Source organism: Malus domestica, chromosome 13 (assembly GCF_042453785.1).
Source record: "Malus domestica chromosome 13, GDT2T_hap1".
Lineage (NCBI taxonomy): Eukaryota > Viridiplantae > Streptophyta > Magnoliopsida > Rosales > Rosaceae > Malus > Malus domestica.
In genome coordinates, this window is record NC_091673.1 from 4,616,330 (window position 1) to 4,632,268 (window position 15,939).

The window sequence follows — 15,939 nt, forward strand, 5'->3', positions numbered from 1 at the left end:
TTATTATTATTATTATATATATATACACACACACATATATATCCCCAAGTATGTAAAGTGACGATAATACCCTCGAGGTTTGGTGACGTGGATGTACATGTTCAAATTTAAATTGATTTTCTTGCTGATGTAATTAAATCGCACTCGACGTCACGAGCGCATCGACGTGAGTTAGGGGCGAATTGGTTCCTTAACGAAAATGTTACGATGATTTTAGAGCGAGATTGGGTGGAATTATATTTTTGGGTTGACTATTTCATATTTTCCAATCATCTTATTTTCCTACAACCTTGGACCCAATTAGAATTTTTAGGCTTGTTTTATTTCATTTGAACCAATTGTTAGGCCCTGAATCACACAGCCCAATCAGGGCTTGTGATCCTTTTATGCTAACCAATCCCGTGCACACACACATGCACCCACACACGTACGCATCCTTCTTCTTTCCCTCACCTTCTCGACCTTTCCTCATTCGTACACCGTAGCACCCATACACCCAATCATCACAAAAACATCACGGATCGAGCTTTTGGAAATCACCATCACACCCATCTCAAGCTTTCGAACCTAACCATACCCATAGGTTCTAGTTTTGGTGAGATTTAGCCGTTGTTCCACGAACTCCCGCACGATGGGAATTTGAGACTCGTGAATCGTGGACGACTCACAAGGTTTTAAGGCTCGAGGAAGCTTTTATTCAACTTCTTAGAGACCCTAGACTAGCATTGGGACAGAGTTGACGTCGGGACTTGTGGTTTCGAGAAGTTGCAAGGGTGGCCGGATTTTCCAAGAATTATTCTGACCGTCTTTCATTGGTTTTAGGACCTCAAATAGGTATGGTTGTGTTCTATTCTTTAAGAGCTTCAAATCCATATAAAATTCATGAAATTTGGTTGAAAAACGAATTAGAAACTAAGGTTTTAAAATTTTCCAGTTTCTGGCATAACAGACGGCGACTCCGGCGAATCCACGGGAAAAGATAGAGAATATTCCATCAACTTTGACGGAATATACTAACGACGTCAGGTAAATTTAACGGAATATGCTTTTATTTAACGGAATATTCCCCAATGCCGTTAGGGATTCCGTCAGTGTGCCAGACACGTGCCTGCGCATGGCCGACGAGTGAGACATCAAAAAAAAATTCTAAAAATATGGATGCTCGTGGTGTTGAGTAGGCCACAATGGTATATTCAAATGCCCCAATTGAGCAACGTATGAGAAGTTATTACATGATTCAATATGCACTCACCTGAAGCTTACCTGAGCGTCCATAGCATAATGGAATAATATGCATATTCCATTATGATGTGGACGCTCAGTTAAGCTTCAGGTGAGTGCATATTGATGATAGTAATTACAGTGTGTATGGTTATGTTTAGATGCATTTAGTGTTCATTATCCTACACCCCGATGTTAGTGCTCCGCCTGAGGCTAGAGCCTAGTCTTCACGTGATCGTTCACCTCTCGCACCACACGCTCACCTTGAATCCAAGGCAGGTGCCAGCCTATCGTACAGACCACATTAGGTGGTTCCGACTCGTAGGTGACTTACAATACTTCGCACAACCTTCATGTGATCATAGGACTTGAGCGTATTTATTTAAACCTAGCCTGTCGTACATACCACATTAAGTGGTTCCGACTAGTGTGCTAGAATTGGTAGATGAGCTATAGGCTTAGCCGTACAGGTCACGTTAGGTGACTCTGGCTGACATATCAGTCTACATTGATTTATTTCACCTGACTTACTTATTTCATTGCTGAGATACTTGACATGACATATACTTGGTTTTCACTACTCTCGAGCATGATTTCTACATACGTATGTATTATTATTTTCTGGGAAATTATACGGGTTTTACGGTGAGGGGTTATTATTTTTGGAAAGAGAAATGGTTTTAAAAAGCTTTGTTTTTGCCCACTTACGTTTTCTGTTTTGGGCCCTCCAGGTTCTAGTTAGACGTTCGTACTAGTGGCTTATGAAGACTCTACGACGGTTCTGACAAACTTCAATTAATGTAGGAATCTCTTTCATATCTTGCATAATTAATACTTAGCCTGTTGGACTGCATTTAGGTTACCTATGCTCTGAATATGTGTATCTACACTTTAAATACCTTCACTTGCACTTATATATTTGTCTAGTGTAAGTTAGCTAGTTGGTTTTTAATTACTCACATTTTCATATCACTATAACTTCTGCTTTGCGCTCATGGCTACGTCACCCTCATGTGACGCCCAGCATGCCTCGATTCCGGTCGGGGTGTGTCAGGTATAATGCTCTTTTGTGATGAAATTGGTTGCTCCATGAACATGGAGGGTGTGCTTGGGATATTGCTTTTTGGTATGATGTTGCCTTATATTTTGGTCTTACAGATTTGAGAATTAGCTTAACACTTCCTTCTTGGTATAGTGCTCTTTTGTGATGAAATTGGTTGCTCCATGAACATGGAGATGGAGGGTGTGCATGGGATATTGCTTTTTGGTATGATGTTGCCTTATGGTCATCATTAGTTTCCTCTATTAGCTTTAGGATGTGCATAAGTTGTAAGAGGAACAAAACAACTCAGGTTTTTTGTAAACTTCCAATTGTAATGTAATTGACAATTTTTCCTAATTAATCTAAGTATTTAGAGTTTAATGCGTTTACGATGATTATTGTTATCTTTTTATAGAGTTTAATGCGTTTACGATGATTATTGTTATCTTTTTATTGTACTCCTTACAATATTAATTTAGATGTTATGAAGTGAGGTCCATCTAAAATGAATTGTTAAAAATAAAAATTAAAATAAATGTAAACTATGGCATGCAAAATCAGCCGTAATTGTTAATGGTAGTCTTCTTTTACGATGTATGCCGTATGCCGTAATTGCCTTCACAATATTACGACACTCAATAAACGCGTATCAAATATAAATTACAGTACACATGTATGCTAATTGCTTTTGCAATATTACGACACTCCATTAATGCCGTATCTAATACCAATTAAGGCGCGCAAGGCACAACTTAAAGAACATTTATGACATGTTTTGCTTAAATTATTCACAGCTACTAGCGAACGTCGTATTTGACAAAACATCTTTTACGACAGGGGCTTTTACTGCTTGGAGGCTCACGCCGTGAATAACCGTTTACAGCGCCCTTTGTGCTCTGCTAAAGACCAATTATGTTGTAGTGTATATTATATTTCATATAAATAAGTGTCTATTTATATTTGAAATATATATAATTTCATCATAAACTACAAAATAGAATGACATATTTATTATGAAGTATTAGAATATAATGAAAACATAGGGAGCAAAGATATACTATGTATTCATTTAAGTATGCAACATGTCTCTTACAATTTATTAAAAAAAATGAAAGTTATCTATTTTCTATCTACGTGGGACGCGACCTAGGAAGATTAGGTGTTCTAGACCGGCGCCTCAGCAGGTATATACACTTTTTTGAAATCGGTTATCCTATGTCACTCACTTGTTAAATGTTGCTCATTGTATTTTTATTTAACGGCCAAAAATCATGAAGCATGAGATATTTCAGAACATATTAAAATGTCTCATCTGTCGTTCATATATATGCATGGGAAGAAATATAAATAAGAGAAATAAGAAAAAGAAATGAAAGAAGGGAAACCCTAAACCTAAAAGTATAGGGTACAGGGACAATTCCTCAATGTACACAAAGCTGTGTCTTTTTCCCAGTCAATGAAAGAAAATCTTAAACAAAATCAACCCCCTCTGTCCTTTTCTCTTCTTCCACCTCTCAGACTCTCAGTTACTTAACTTCTTACACGCGCAGATTCACTGATACATCATACACCCCACATTATTACTGTACAAAAATAAAATAAAAAAACCCCAAATTCCCAACTATACCCCTATTCCCTTGGCCCTTTCCTAACTGTACCCTCTGATATTTTTCACGTTACTGATGAGTACGTAGTACTATTGAATCAGATATTCACAGGGATTTTAATTTGAACAAGCAAAGAGAGACTGAGAGACTGAGGGATCCAATTAAATTATAGTAAACAATATATATTTTTTTAACGAATCATGGAAAAGAGGGGTAAAAACTGAAAACCAACCTTTATTTACCATATATGGGGGTGGTGAATTTGCGAAGAAATGAGAGTGGTACGTCATGTTCAAGTGAGCTTTATTACCGACTGTTAACGCCTATGACAAATTGACAGTCGACCTTTACTATCTACTTATGGCATCATATGGCTTTGGATGCCTCCCCCTTCTTTGGATAATTCACTCCCCAGTCAGTCAGTTTTACTAACTAGCACCCCGTTATGTCTATTTTGACTCACAAGTAATTTCTCTCTCTTTCTCTCTCTTTCTCTCTCTCATAATGTATGTATATGCAGTAGTACTATTAATATCTGGAAACATCTAGCTATACATGACTTCATTAGCTGGTGTAGTGATGAAATGCGGAGATCATAGAGTTGTAGCCCCTTTGTTGGAGTTCTGAGCACGCACTGCAATTAGCTAGCTTGCTCGCCCTACCTTCTATATATCCTGATTGACTGAAGAGGTTCTAGTCTTGTAGACTTTTTGTTCTTGGGCTTCTGTTGCCATGTATATACTCATATCATCATCATCATCATCATACATGCTTACATACGAACATCATTATCATCCATGTATGCGCTTAGATATCATCATCAATATATACTGTTGTTAGTCTTAACTATTCATGTTATAACGTTAGTTTATTCACTTAACACTATACCTTAAGGGGGTGTTTGTTTGCCCTTACTAAGTGGGACTGGACTGGACTGGACTAGCTGTTAGTCCAATACTGTGTTTGTTCTATGCTGGGACTAACATTAATGAGACTAAAAGGGACTAGTATGGACAAAACCCTTCACTAAGAGGTCTTAGCGAGACCCCCCAATAACCATGGGACTAGCTAAGACTATCCTCTCTCGTCCTCATCATGCTCAACAACCACTCCTGATAGACTTCTCGTCATCTCCGGTCACCTAGATGATAATAAAATATTAATAATTTATATATTAAATAATATAATATTAGAATTTGTTCTTATCCAGCTTCTTAGTCCAACACTGCACCAAACGCTTCACTAAGTTAGTCCAGCTTAGTCTAGTCTAAGCCAATCCAGCTTAGTCCTTGAAGCTAGTTCAGTCCCAGATAGTCCGGCGCAACAAACGCCCCCTAAGTGTGCCTAATAATATATGAATTAAGTTTGCCTTGCATTCATATTAAAAAATGAAAACCAATGAAAATGACATGAAAATTTTGAGTTTTAACGATAAGGACAAAATAAAGTGTAAAGTAAATAATACCATGATTGACTTTTTAGTATAAAAATAAGATTTTTCGTTAAAATAAATAATACTATGAGCATTTAGTTGAAGTTCCCTATTAAAAATATGGAATAGTAACAGTATGTAAAGCGGTTTGACGGTCAAGTTCCTGAATTTCCAGACAACCCTCTCTAATAGTTGTTTCCATATTCCCAGCTTGTGTCCTCAGACAAAGTTGACTGCGATTCCATTTCCATATGCTTCATATCCAACACTCTAGTCTATGCTTCATTTTTTCTTATACTTATATTTACAATCCTATCCAATGTTTTAGAAACCATCTGTAAATTGTTGCATCAACTATTATCCATTAGAGTAAATTACATTTTACTTCAATTTCTTATAACATCTTTAAAACATTTCAATTTCTTACATTTATTTATCATTTTATTTCAATTTCATACAACTGTTAAGAAATCTATTAAATTAACCGTTAAGTGATGATGTGGCAAATATAGGGTCCCCATTTGTATTGACGTGGCTGCCACATTTGTGCCACGTGGCTAAACACTTAATAAAAAATTTATAATATTAAAATAATTAATTAAATAAAAGTATTTTAAAAAAAAACCCAGAACCTCTCTTCGTCTTCCTCACCCGAGCACCCCTCCATCCCCTCCACCCCCTCCACGGCTAGGGATGGCAATGGGGAGGATTGGGTTTGGATGTGCCATCACCATACCCGAACCTGTAGAATCTCCGAATGAGTTTTTCCCATAACCAAACCCGTCGGGTGACGGATTTTTGATCGAGGAATTGTTTTCCCCATTATGATATTTATATGTTTATTTATATTATTAACTAAATGAAGAATATTAAAAAATGATATTAAATAAATTGCTATTATTAATACAATTGACACAATGCATCTAATAAGTAATATTAAAAATTTATATTATTAAGAAAACATTTACACTCTTAAAAATTATAAGCATATAATTCTTATTATTAATGATATAAAAGTAAATAATTAATTTCATATTTAATAATGCATGATTATTAACAATCCTTTTTCATATAAAAAATATTTATATTTTTTTATTCATAGATGAAATGGTTTGGTTTCGGGTATGGGTTTGGATGTGCCATCCCCAAAACCAAACCATTTCGGATTGGTTACTTGCGGGGATCGAATTTGACAGGTTAAATTGTCATCCCTATCCACGACTTCACCCCGTTCCCCCATAAAAATTTTCCCCCAGACAAAGCCCATCACCTCTTCTCCCCCATCTCAAACTCCTTCGTTGCTCTCTTAAAGACGTCTCCTACCTCCGTCGTGTCTCCTCATCCTCTTCTGGTTCCCTCGATACTCGGGGCTTTGTTTAGTTCCCTTGTCGCCCAAAATTAGGGATAAAATTGGGGCTAATAAAATTTTGGGGATTAGGGTTGGGTGCAAGTTGATTTGGGGAGAGATAAGGAAAAGGAGGTGAAGAGAGTGGAGGAGAGGGAGTCGGGGAGGTGAAGAGGGATGAGTGGATCGGAGAAAGGGTGGCTCGGGTGGGTGATGGGGGATGGGAGAAGGGGTTGCTCAAGTGGGGAAGAAGAAGGGGGTGGAAGGGATGGAGGGGTGCTCGAGCGGTGGGGATGGAAGGGTGGAGTCGTGGAAGGGGTGGAGGGGATGGAGGGGTGCTCAGATGGGGAAGACGAATGAGGGTTCTAGGTTTTTTTTTAAAACTTTTCTTTAATTAATTATTTTAATATTTTAAATTTTTTATTAAGTGTTTAGCCATGTGGCACAAATGTGACAACCACGTCAGCACAAATAGGGACCTCATATTTGCCACGTCATCACTTAACGGTTAGCTTAACATATTTTTTAACGGTTGTATGAAATTAAAATAAAATGATAAGTAAATGTATTAAATTGAAATGTTTTCAAGATGTTGTAAGAAATTGAAATCGACCACGAACCTGAAGAGGTAAAATGTAATTTACCCTATCCATTAATATTGTTGGGTACAAGTATCATTTGTTCCAAAAACAAAAGGATAAAATTTGAGTTCATCATTTTTGCCTTGGAAAAATCCAATCATGCTGGTTAGATTTGTCGGGATCTTCTTAGAGCTTCTCCAACAATACCAAATAATTTTTTGTTATTCTAGCTAGTGACCCAAATGTTAATTGGCTAGCCACTACTTCCAACCAAGGAAGAAAATATCGGTAATATCGGAAATATCGATGGAAATATCGGGATAATATTGATATCGATAAAAATTACATGGAAACCACGGAAATTGTAAGAAAAACTTGGAAATTTTTATTGAAACTTTGCAGGATGTTTATTTAGTCAATTATCTATTAGTTTATCACAAAAAATTGAAAGAAAATGCATTGCATGATGGATTTAACTGATTTAAGTTGATTATATAGCGAGCTGGCAAACATTGTGAGTGTAGAAAATATGTAGTAATTAATAAAAGAAGTTTAAACAAACCATAATCATTTATATATTATGAATTAGTATAACATTTTACACTTTATACATTACATGGTATGATACATGAGTGACTTATTACCCTTTATTTATTTATTTAAGAATTATATGGTTGTGGGGGTTTTATTTAAAATTTATATTGAAGATGCTCTTAAATTATGTAAAATTGTAATCGAAAACAATAATTTATAATTTATATAAGATATATATATATATTCCACTTTATAAACCGTCCATCTCACCTTGCTATTTCCCATCACCCATCCACCTTGGGTGGTTTTCATGATTAAAACCATCTCAAAGTCCATGGTTTTCAATTTTTAAACTATCCAAAAACGTCAACATCTGCTATCTCACATTACCCAATTTTTTGAGTCCTCAACTTGCACAACCACCGCATATTATTCACACTCTCTCATCTCTGCTCTCACTCACTCTCTCTCTGCCTTCGCACTCTTTCATCTCCGCCTTTGCCTTCGCACTCTCTCATCTCTGCTCTCACTCACTCTCTCTCTCTCTTCGCACTCTTTCACCTCCGCCTCTGCCTTCGTACTCTCTCATCTCTGCTCTCACTCTCTCTCTCTCTCTCTCTCTCTCTTCGCACTCTTTCATCTCCGCCTCTGTCGTTGACTCCAGCGACGACCACCACGACCCCCAATTGCCCCCAAACCCCAACCTCAACCAACACAACAACCACCCATTCTCCTCCCCCCCGGAGCCCTCCCCGCCGGCGCCGCGCTCGCCTCCGTCTCTGTTCCATGTCTGCTTCAACCAAGACCACGCCTGCTTCGCCGTGGGGACATACCACGGGTTCCGGATCTACAACTACGATCCGTTCCGCGAGCTCTTTCGTCGCGACTTCGACAACGGCGGCGGAATCGGCGTCGTTGAGGCGCATATCTTAGGTCTGAGTCTGCAATAGATCTGGGTAGTGGGATGACGCAGCCTCGGCTGCCTTTTCGACGAGATTGTTTCGATAATATCGAATATATCGCGATATTATCGATAATATCGCGATATTTTGACGAAAACCATTTGGATACCTATTTAAATATCCATTGCGCGAACAACCGATAATATCGGCGATATTTCGCCGATATTATCGGCATTTTCTTCCATGCTTCCAACGATACTAACTGGTTTAGCTTAAGTTAAAATATTTAAATATTACTTTTTTCTAAACTTAACAACCCAAATCTTTGTCTTCTCTTCAAGTCCACAAACAATTAAATTTTTGTATTTTTTAATGTTTAGTAAAAATTTAGCTTTTCCTCTCCTACCTAAATTCACAAAGCTAAAATAGCTACTCATTTAACTAGACCTCCTTCAGCTATGGACCTTGGAAGATACCCTGACTTGGGGGAGTGGAGGGAGAGTAACCTATGATATCGTTTGGTATGCAGACGAGACGGAACAGAATGGGACGGGATGAGATGGGACGGGAAGGAATGGAGAGGGAGCAAAGATGCCCTTGGATGGAAACAAGGAGGAAGAAGAAGGAGACAGAGAGGTTATAATTTTGTGTTCCATGGATGTGGAACGAGTCGTTCCAGGAGGGTGAGGTGGAACGAAAATTCACCAAAAATTTGTCCCGTGGAACAGCGTGTTCCACCCGTTTTAGGTGCACCAAACGTGGGACGGAACGACTCGTCTCATTCTGTTCTGTCATGTCCCACGTACCAAACGTTACCTATAGGAACTAAGACATTACTGGTTTTTCTTTTGCATGTAGTTCCAAGGGAACAGACTCAGTAGAATCTTATACAACAGTCCTACAAATTATATTGTGGGACATCTAATATATCAACCTTTTGTGACCCTTTCTTTCATGCGTTTCTGGCTGCCTTATTACATGAGCCAGCAAGCCAGCCTATTCCCATGTCTTTACATGGATCATCCCAGAAGCATGTTCTTTCATTAACTTGCCCTCAATATATAACAAACTCTTCCATCTTTTTACATAACACTTTCCTGCCTCATTCTTATACATGCATATGTCATACACAATATGTGCACACTCACAGCCGACAAAAAAAAAAGGATTGTCATGACAGTATGAACTGAAGAAAAAGATAATAATAAGTGATAAAATTAGAGAAATTGGATGTTGTATGGACAATTATAAAAATATGTTGCTGAAATAGGAAAATCCACACTACCAACCTGAACTTTGACACGAAAAATATCTTATATGCCCTAAATATATCCCTACGCAATCGATCGACAATCTTCAATTCAATTTCATTTTCCAAATGCAAATTCTTACTGTTAAATACATGATATGTATGTTAGACCTTTTGAACATTTCACATGTTATGTCCCGTGTTGATCGTTGGATTTTTTTCTTCTTATTTGAGCAAAAACTATTTGCAGTTGTCCTATAATGACCAGTTTTCCTAAAATAAAATGAAAACCAAACAGAGATAATGAGTACATTGGCTATGCCTAGGGCTATGAAGACATCTTTTTTCTGCATTGATTAAACACTTACACATGAACTTAAGCATAAGATCTGAGCTCGGTGAATTCAGGATTACAGGCTTTCAAACAGTTCCACAGAGTCATAGGCTTTACAGCTAGCTTTTAAACATCAATCTGTATGTTTCATATCTCCTATTTGCCTTCTTCTATCTGAACATCTGAATACTATATAATTTATTTATTCCCATTTTCTTTCTTTTGTATATGTTATATATAAATTGTTTTGTAATTAGACCATGTTCAAAGTCACCGCAAAGTTTTTTTAACTGAGGTTTACTTTTGTAATCTATTTCTGGTTCAATTTTCATCGATTTTAATAAATATCGTATCTTTCCTCAAGCTGCAATATTTGTGTCATTGTTCTATTTAACATATTTAGTTTCACAAATTAAACCATCATTAGTGTATAGTTTTTTACATACCTTCAGTTGAATTCATTTTATTTTTGGGGCAATTATGCCAAAGTTCCCCTCATGCAGAGTCTGAGATTTAGGTTATACACGTGCAAACATGGGTCACACGTGGGGAGGGGCAGACTGGCAGAGGGAGAAGAAAACAAAAGAAAGCACAGAAGGTGTGAGAGAAGGCAGTTGATACGAGAGATATGGTGATGGGAACAATATATTCTCTACACTAATAAGTACTGTTCAATTTTACCTGTCAATGTTTAAATGCCCACGCGCGCGCGCGCGCCCCCCCCCCCCCCTCCCCCAAAAACCACACACGGTGATGGGAACAATATATTCTCTACACTAATAAGTACTGTTCAATTGTACCTGTCAATGTTTAAAAGGAAAACTAATGAAAAAGACTTGAAAATTTTGAGTTTTAATGATAAGGACAAAATAAAGAGTAAAGTGAATAGTACCAGGTTTGACTTTTTAGTGTAAAAATGTGGTTTTTCGTTAAAATGAACAGTACCGTAGCCCCCCCCCACAAACACACTTTTCGTTAAAACTCCCATGTTTAAATGCCCACACGCGCGCCCCCCACCCCCCACAAACACACACACATCACACATGCATGGTCTGAGAAGTCGAGGACCAAGTGATCCTTTGTCTTTTGAAAGATCTAACGATAAGTGGGGTTCTGTGAATTTCTGGAGATCGTTTCTATTAGTATTACCCCCCCAATTTTACTCATGTCCCAATTAACAACATTACGTTGTGTACTAATTAATACATAACTAATCCATCCTGTCATCTTTTGCAAAACCGGTCTCGTATAGTAATACCCTTGTCTTTGTCTCACTTATTACTTAACCATGATGTTATATATCTATGTTTAAACCCTAATTGTCTGACCAAGTCCACTCAGTAATTGAACAGACTCTGTCTCGCTGATGAGAGTAGTAGTGTCTAAGTTTGTTTGTAATCTAAATTGAATTTTAGGCATGCAAATTAACTTTTGGTTTATTTAGTCGTTGGTTATGTGGATGAATATGTATGACATGGGCATATTAGAAGTTAGTTTTGTTTTGCAGCTTCCGAACGTGGGGTCTCCATGGATATGATGACATGAAGAAGCCCAGCCAGCAGGGATCTCATAAGCATGATCACATGCACATACATGGACCTTAAATGCTAAGTACAGGCATGAGCAATGAGCTAGTCCAGTGAGAGACTGAGAGAGTAGCGACACACAAACGTGCATCGTTTCTTTGGTTTTTTTTTTTTTTAAATTATTTTTTCTAAAGAAAGAAAATTAAAAACAGAAAATCAAGTAAACTTAAGAAAGTAGATTTCATTTATTTTAAGCTAAATCCTAAAGTAGTTACTTAACAAGTTTTAAGTTAAAAAAAAATGAAAATAAAAACTAAAAATGAAATAATTATCGAACAATCTTATAGTAAAGGATTTTTCTAAATTACTTCAGTCTATGAATATTCAGAGTGTTTGAACGGCTAGACTTTCAAAATAAATAAAACCAAATCAGGGTTATCTGATATTGGGTTGTTTTTATTCTTTTTATTCTTGAGGTGTTATGTTATGACTGTTTATCTATGCATGCGAAATTTATGTCCGATTCATTCATCTCAAATATCATTTTTTATATATAAAAGATAGATTATTCAGCAGTGTTTGTTTAATTAGCTGATGATTCGAAGTCATTGGAATCTTTTGCTTATACAGAATAAGGTCATTAGAATCTTGGATTATATATGGAATCCATAAATAATGAAATTGTTGCCTCCTGGGCACATGATTCGTGAACACCCGTCCTCTCCGTAAGAGAGAGAGAGAGAGAGAGAGAGAGGTAGAGATATGTGGAGAGGTGGGGTTTAGAATGACGTTAAGGAAGTGGCCTTTCAGAACTGTTATAATAGTTGTGAAAGAAGGGACATGAAAAAATCAAGGCAAATAATTCATGGCCAAATGGGGTTTGGTGATGGTCGTTGGGTCAACTTCAGGTGGTTAACTGAAACCCAAGGTAAATTCCCCCAACTCTAGTTAAACAGGGGGGTCTCATCTTGCCAGAAAAAGCCGGTCTTATCTTTATAATTATGTGTCCATTCTTATTTCTGTACATACATAAAATATAAACACATACATAAGAATAAATACATACATAAGAGTCTCTTATCAAGTGATAAGAGAAATATATACATAACGTATTGTATATAACGAGATCGATCGCACGCAAAAATCTTTTCATATGTTGAGTGATAAGATGGAGGGCTAGCTGGCCTACCTTGTTTACTGGTGTCCAACAGGAAGGGTTCTTGTGTCAAAGTGCTCTTCAATCTGCGGTTTGAAAAGAGAAGGGGGGCGTGTCTAGACCAGCACAAGCCCAAGCGAGCATACATCACATTAAGAGTCTTCCTTGTCAATCTTGAGAGAGACAGCCTAAGAAGAACCCTTCAACTTTCAACCCCATCACCATAAAGAGAGAGAGAGAGAGAGAGAGAGAGAGAGAGAGAGAGTGTAGGCCTCACTTTCACACGTGTGAGTGATGTGGGATTTGTTAAAAAGAAAAAGAGGAGAACAACAATAAAATAGTAGTAGGAGCTTGTTAAATTTTAGGGTCAGGGTCAGTCAGGGTTGTTAACTACTTAAAAGCACTTCTCCCTCGCTCTCTCTCTCTCTCTCTCTCTCTCCTCTCTCCTCTTTCCACCACCCCCACACAGTCAGTGAGACTGATGAGGTGAGAGGCCGTGTAGGTTTCTGAACACTATTTGCTATTTTTGCTGTTTCTAGTTTTCTCGCCTGCAAACACACTCCTTGCTCTTCCTACCTAGCTTTCACTAGCGCGCGCTCTCTCTCTCTCTCTCTCTCTCTCTCTCTTTTGCTTCCAATTTATTTTTCCAATCCTTTTCAAACATGACTTTGTAACAGTTCTTCAATGTAAGAAAATGATGGCCAACAATGGTGCTATATATGCAACAGAAACCCCTAATACCTTAAGCTGTTTCTCCTCCTCTTCTTCTTCTTCTTCTTCTTCTTCTTCAATGGGAATGGTTTATGCCGATATGGGCTCTCTTTCTCTGAGCTCCAAGTTTGGAGTATACTCATCAGTTTCTTCGCAGGACAGCAGCTACATCTCTAAGATTTCTGAACCAGAAAATGGAAGGGCATTCTGGGGTTTTCCTTCTACCAGAAGTTATGAGGATCACCACAACAGCAGTGACATGAAGGGCTCAGATTATATCAGCAGTGATCATGATAAGAATCCTAACGAGAGTGGGGGGAAAGTTAGTGAGAAGGAAACAGAAAGTGGGCAATCAAAACTGTGTGCCAGAGGGCATTGGAGGCCTGCTGAGGATTCCAAGCTCAAGGAACTTGTGGCTCTTTATGGCCCTCAGAACTGGAACCTTATTGCAGAGAAGCTGGAAGGAAGATCAGGTAAGAAAAATGTGAGAGATTGTTTAGTCCTTTTGTCTGTAGTTATGTCTTCTTTTTGGAATTGATTTTCACACTCGCGTTCTTCCACCGCACTCTCCTATTTTACCTGAACTCTTGGATTGAATAAACCAGATTTCAACAACAACAAAAAAAGAAGAATAAATCAGATGAGAAGTGCACGAGAAAACGAATCACTGCTATGTTTTCTCTTTGATTTCACGATTTTCACTCTAATCTAGAATAATTCATATGTTTTTGCATATTTGTGTTTGTTAAAAAGGTAAGAGCTGCAGATTAAGATGGTTTAACCAGCTGGACCCAAGAATCAACAGAAGAGCTTTTACTGAGGAGGAAGAAGAAAGACTAATGCAAGCTCATAGAATATATGGCAACAAGTGGGCCATGATAGCCAGGCTCTTTCCTGGAAGAACTGATAATGCTGTGAAGAACCATTGGCATGTTATCATGGCCAGGAAGTACAGAGAGCAATCCAGTGCTTATCGGAGGAGGAAGCTAAACCAAACTGTTTACAGAAGCATGGAGGAAAATCCAAGCTTCAATGCAGCCTCGAGGAGTACTGAACCTCCGCCACCTTATAATGGTCTCAGTCTCCCCAATGGCGGCCTCGGCGGCAGTGGTTCTATATCTTCTTTTTCATATGGAACAAGCTATGATGGTGTTGTTGGTTATGGGGCTGATTATTATGGCTCAAATGGTTCACAAAACTTGATTAGTGTGGAAGAAGAAGCAATCGCAAGAAAAAAGTTGCTTTCTTATAATAATAGTGGATTTTGTTCACAACAAACTCCTGAATTCTTCCGTGGTATGTCATTGTGCTTAGTCTTTTTAATTTATCACCTTTCCATTTGTCTAAAACTCTCTTCCAATAAGATCACTTAAATCTGAAATGTCATACTAGCCGTATCTCAGTCTATAATCACGCATTATCACGTGTATGATTAACTTGGGATAATTAACTTGGGTTAACTTAAATCTGAAATGTCATCCTATATATAATCATGTATTCTCATGTGTATAATTAACTTGGGTTAGACACAAGGATGTCCCAGTTGCAGCAAAGTCTCAAACACATAATGGTGGTTGTGTTATTGCAGGTCGGAAGAGCAATGAGGTGATGGGGATGATGAGCCAGAACCAATGTTGGGATGGTTCAGGTGAGATGGAGGGTCATTCATATGGGGGTATGTATACCCACCATCCACCTCCAAACATGAATGTGATGACAATGCAACAGTCAAACTTCCACAGCCTTGTTCATCAAAAGTACTCAGATTCTTCATGTCAATTTTCAGGCGGCAAGCCCTCACCATCAGCATCAGCTGCTGACAGAGTTGTTGGCAGCGGCGGCGGCAGCAGCCGCCGTGAGACGAGCATTCAGCCACCGCCCTTCATTGATTTTCTTGGGGTAGGAGCCACATGAAGTTAGAACTCAGCCGAAAAGGGTTTTTTTTATTTTATTTTTTATTTTTTTTATTTTCTTCACTTGAATCATCAGAAGAAAAAGAGGCACAATGTGTTTGTGGTCCAAGAAAAACTATGAAGCAATTAGAGGAAAAAAAAGAAAAAAGAGAGAAGGCTTGTTGTTTTAGTTAAGCTCAGCTGACAGTGAAAAATCTGCATCATCCCCTTTTTAGTCATATCCCACCACCATCTTTTTCAATGTACCCCCAAACTCTCACATGAGACCCCCTTACCAAAAGGTGATCCAATAAATTAGATTATTGTCACACATTGACTTGTCACTTTTTTTTCATGTTTTTCATCATTCTCTATAATAGTTTCCAAGGAGCTCAAGAGAATGAAGA

General features: G+C 37.9%; 1 protein-coding gene across 1 annotated transcript; it reads left to right on the plus strand.

Annotated features, from left to right (window-relative positions):
* The first annotated feature begins 13,266 nt into the window (after positions 1-13,266).
* Positions 13,267-15,863, plus strand: MYB32 (transcription factor CSA). The gene is made up of 3 exons (XM_008391235.4): positions 13,267-14,113; positions 14,394-14,936; positions 15,229-15,863. Exons 1-3 carry the CDS (start codon positions 13,624-13,626, stop codon positions 15,552-15,554), a joined length of 1,359 nt encoding a protein of 452 aa, XP_008389457.1. The 5' UTR covers positions 13,267-13,623; the 3' UTR covers positions 15,555-15,863.
* The last annotated feature ends 76 nt before the right edge of the window (positions 15,864-15,939 follow it).

Coding starts and splice junctions, on each gene's coding strand:
- MYB32 (XM_008391235.4), top strand. CDS start 13,624: ATGATGGCCAACAATGGTGCTATATATGCAACAGAAACCCCTAATACC. Junction 14,114..14,393: donor GAAGCTGGAAGGAAGATCAG/GTAAGAAAAATG, acceptor TTTGTTAAAAAG/GTAAGAGCTGCAGATTAAGA. Junction 14,937..15,228: donor AACTCCTGAATTCTTCCGTG/GTATGTCATTGT, acceptor GTGTTATTGCAG/GTCGGAAGAGCAATGAGGTG.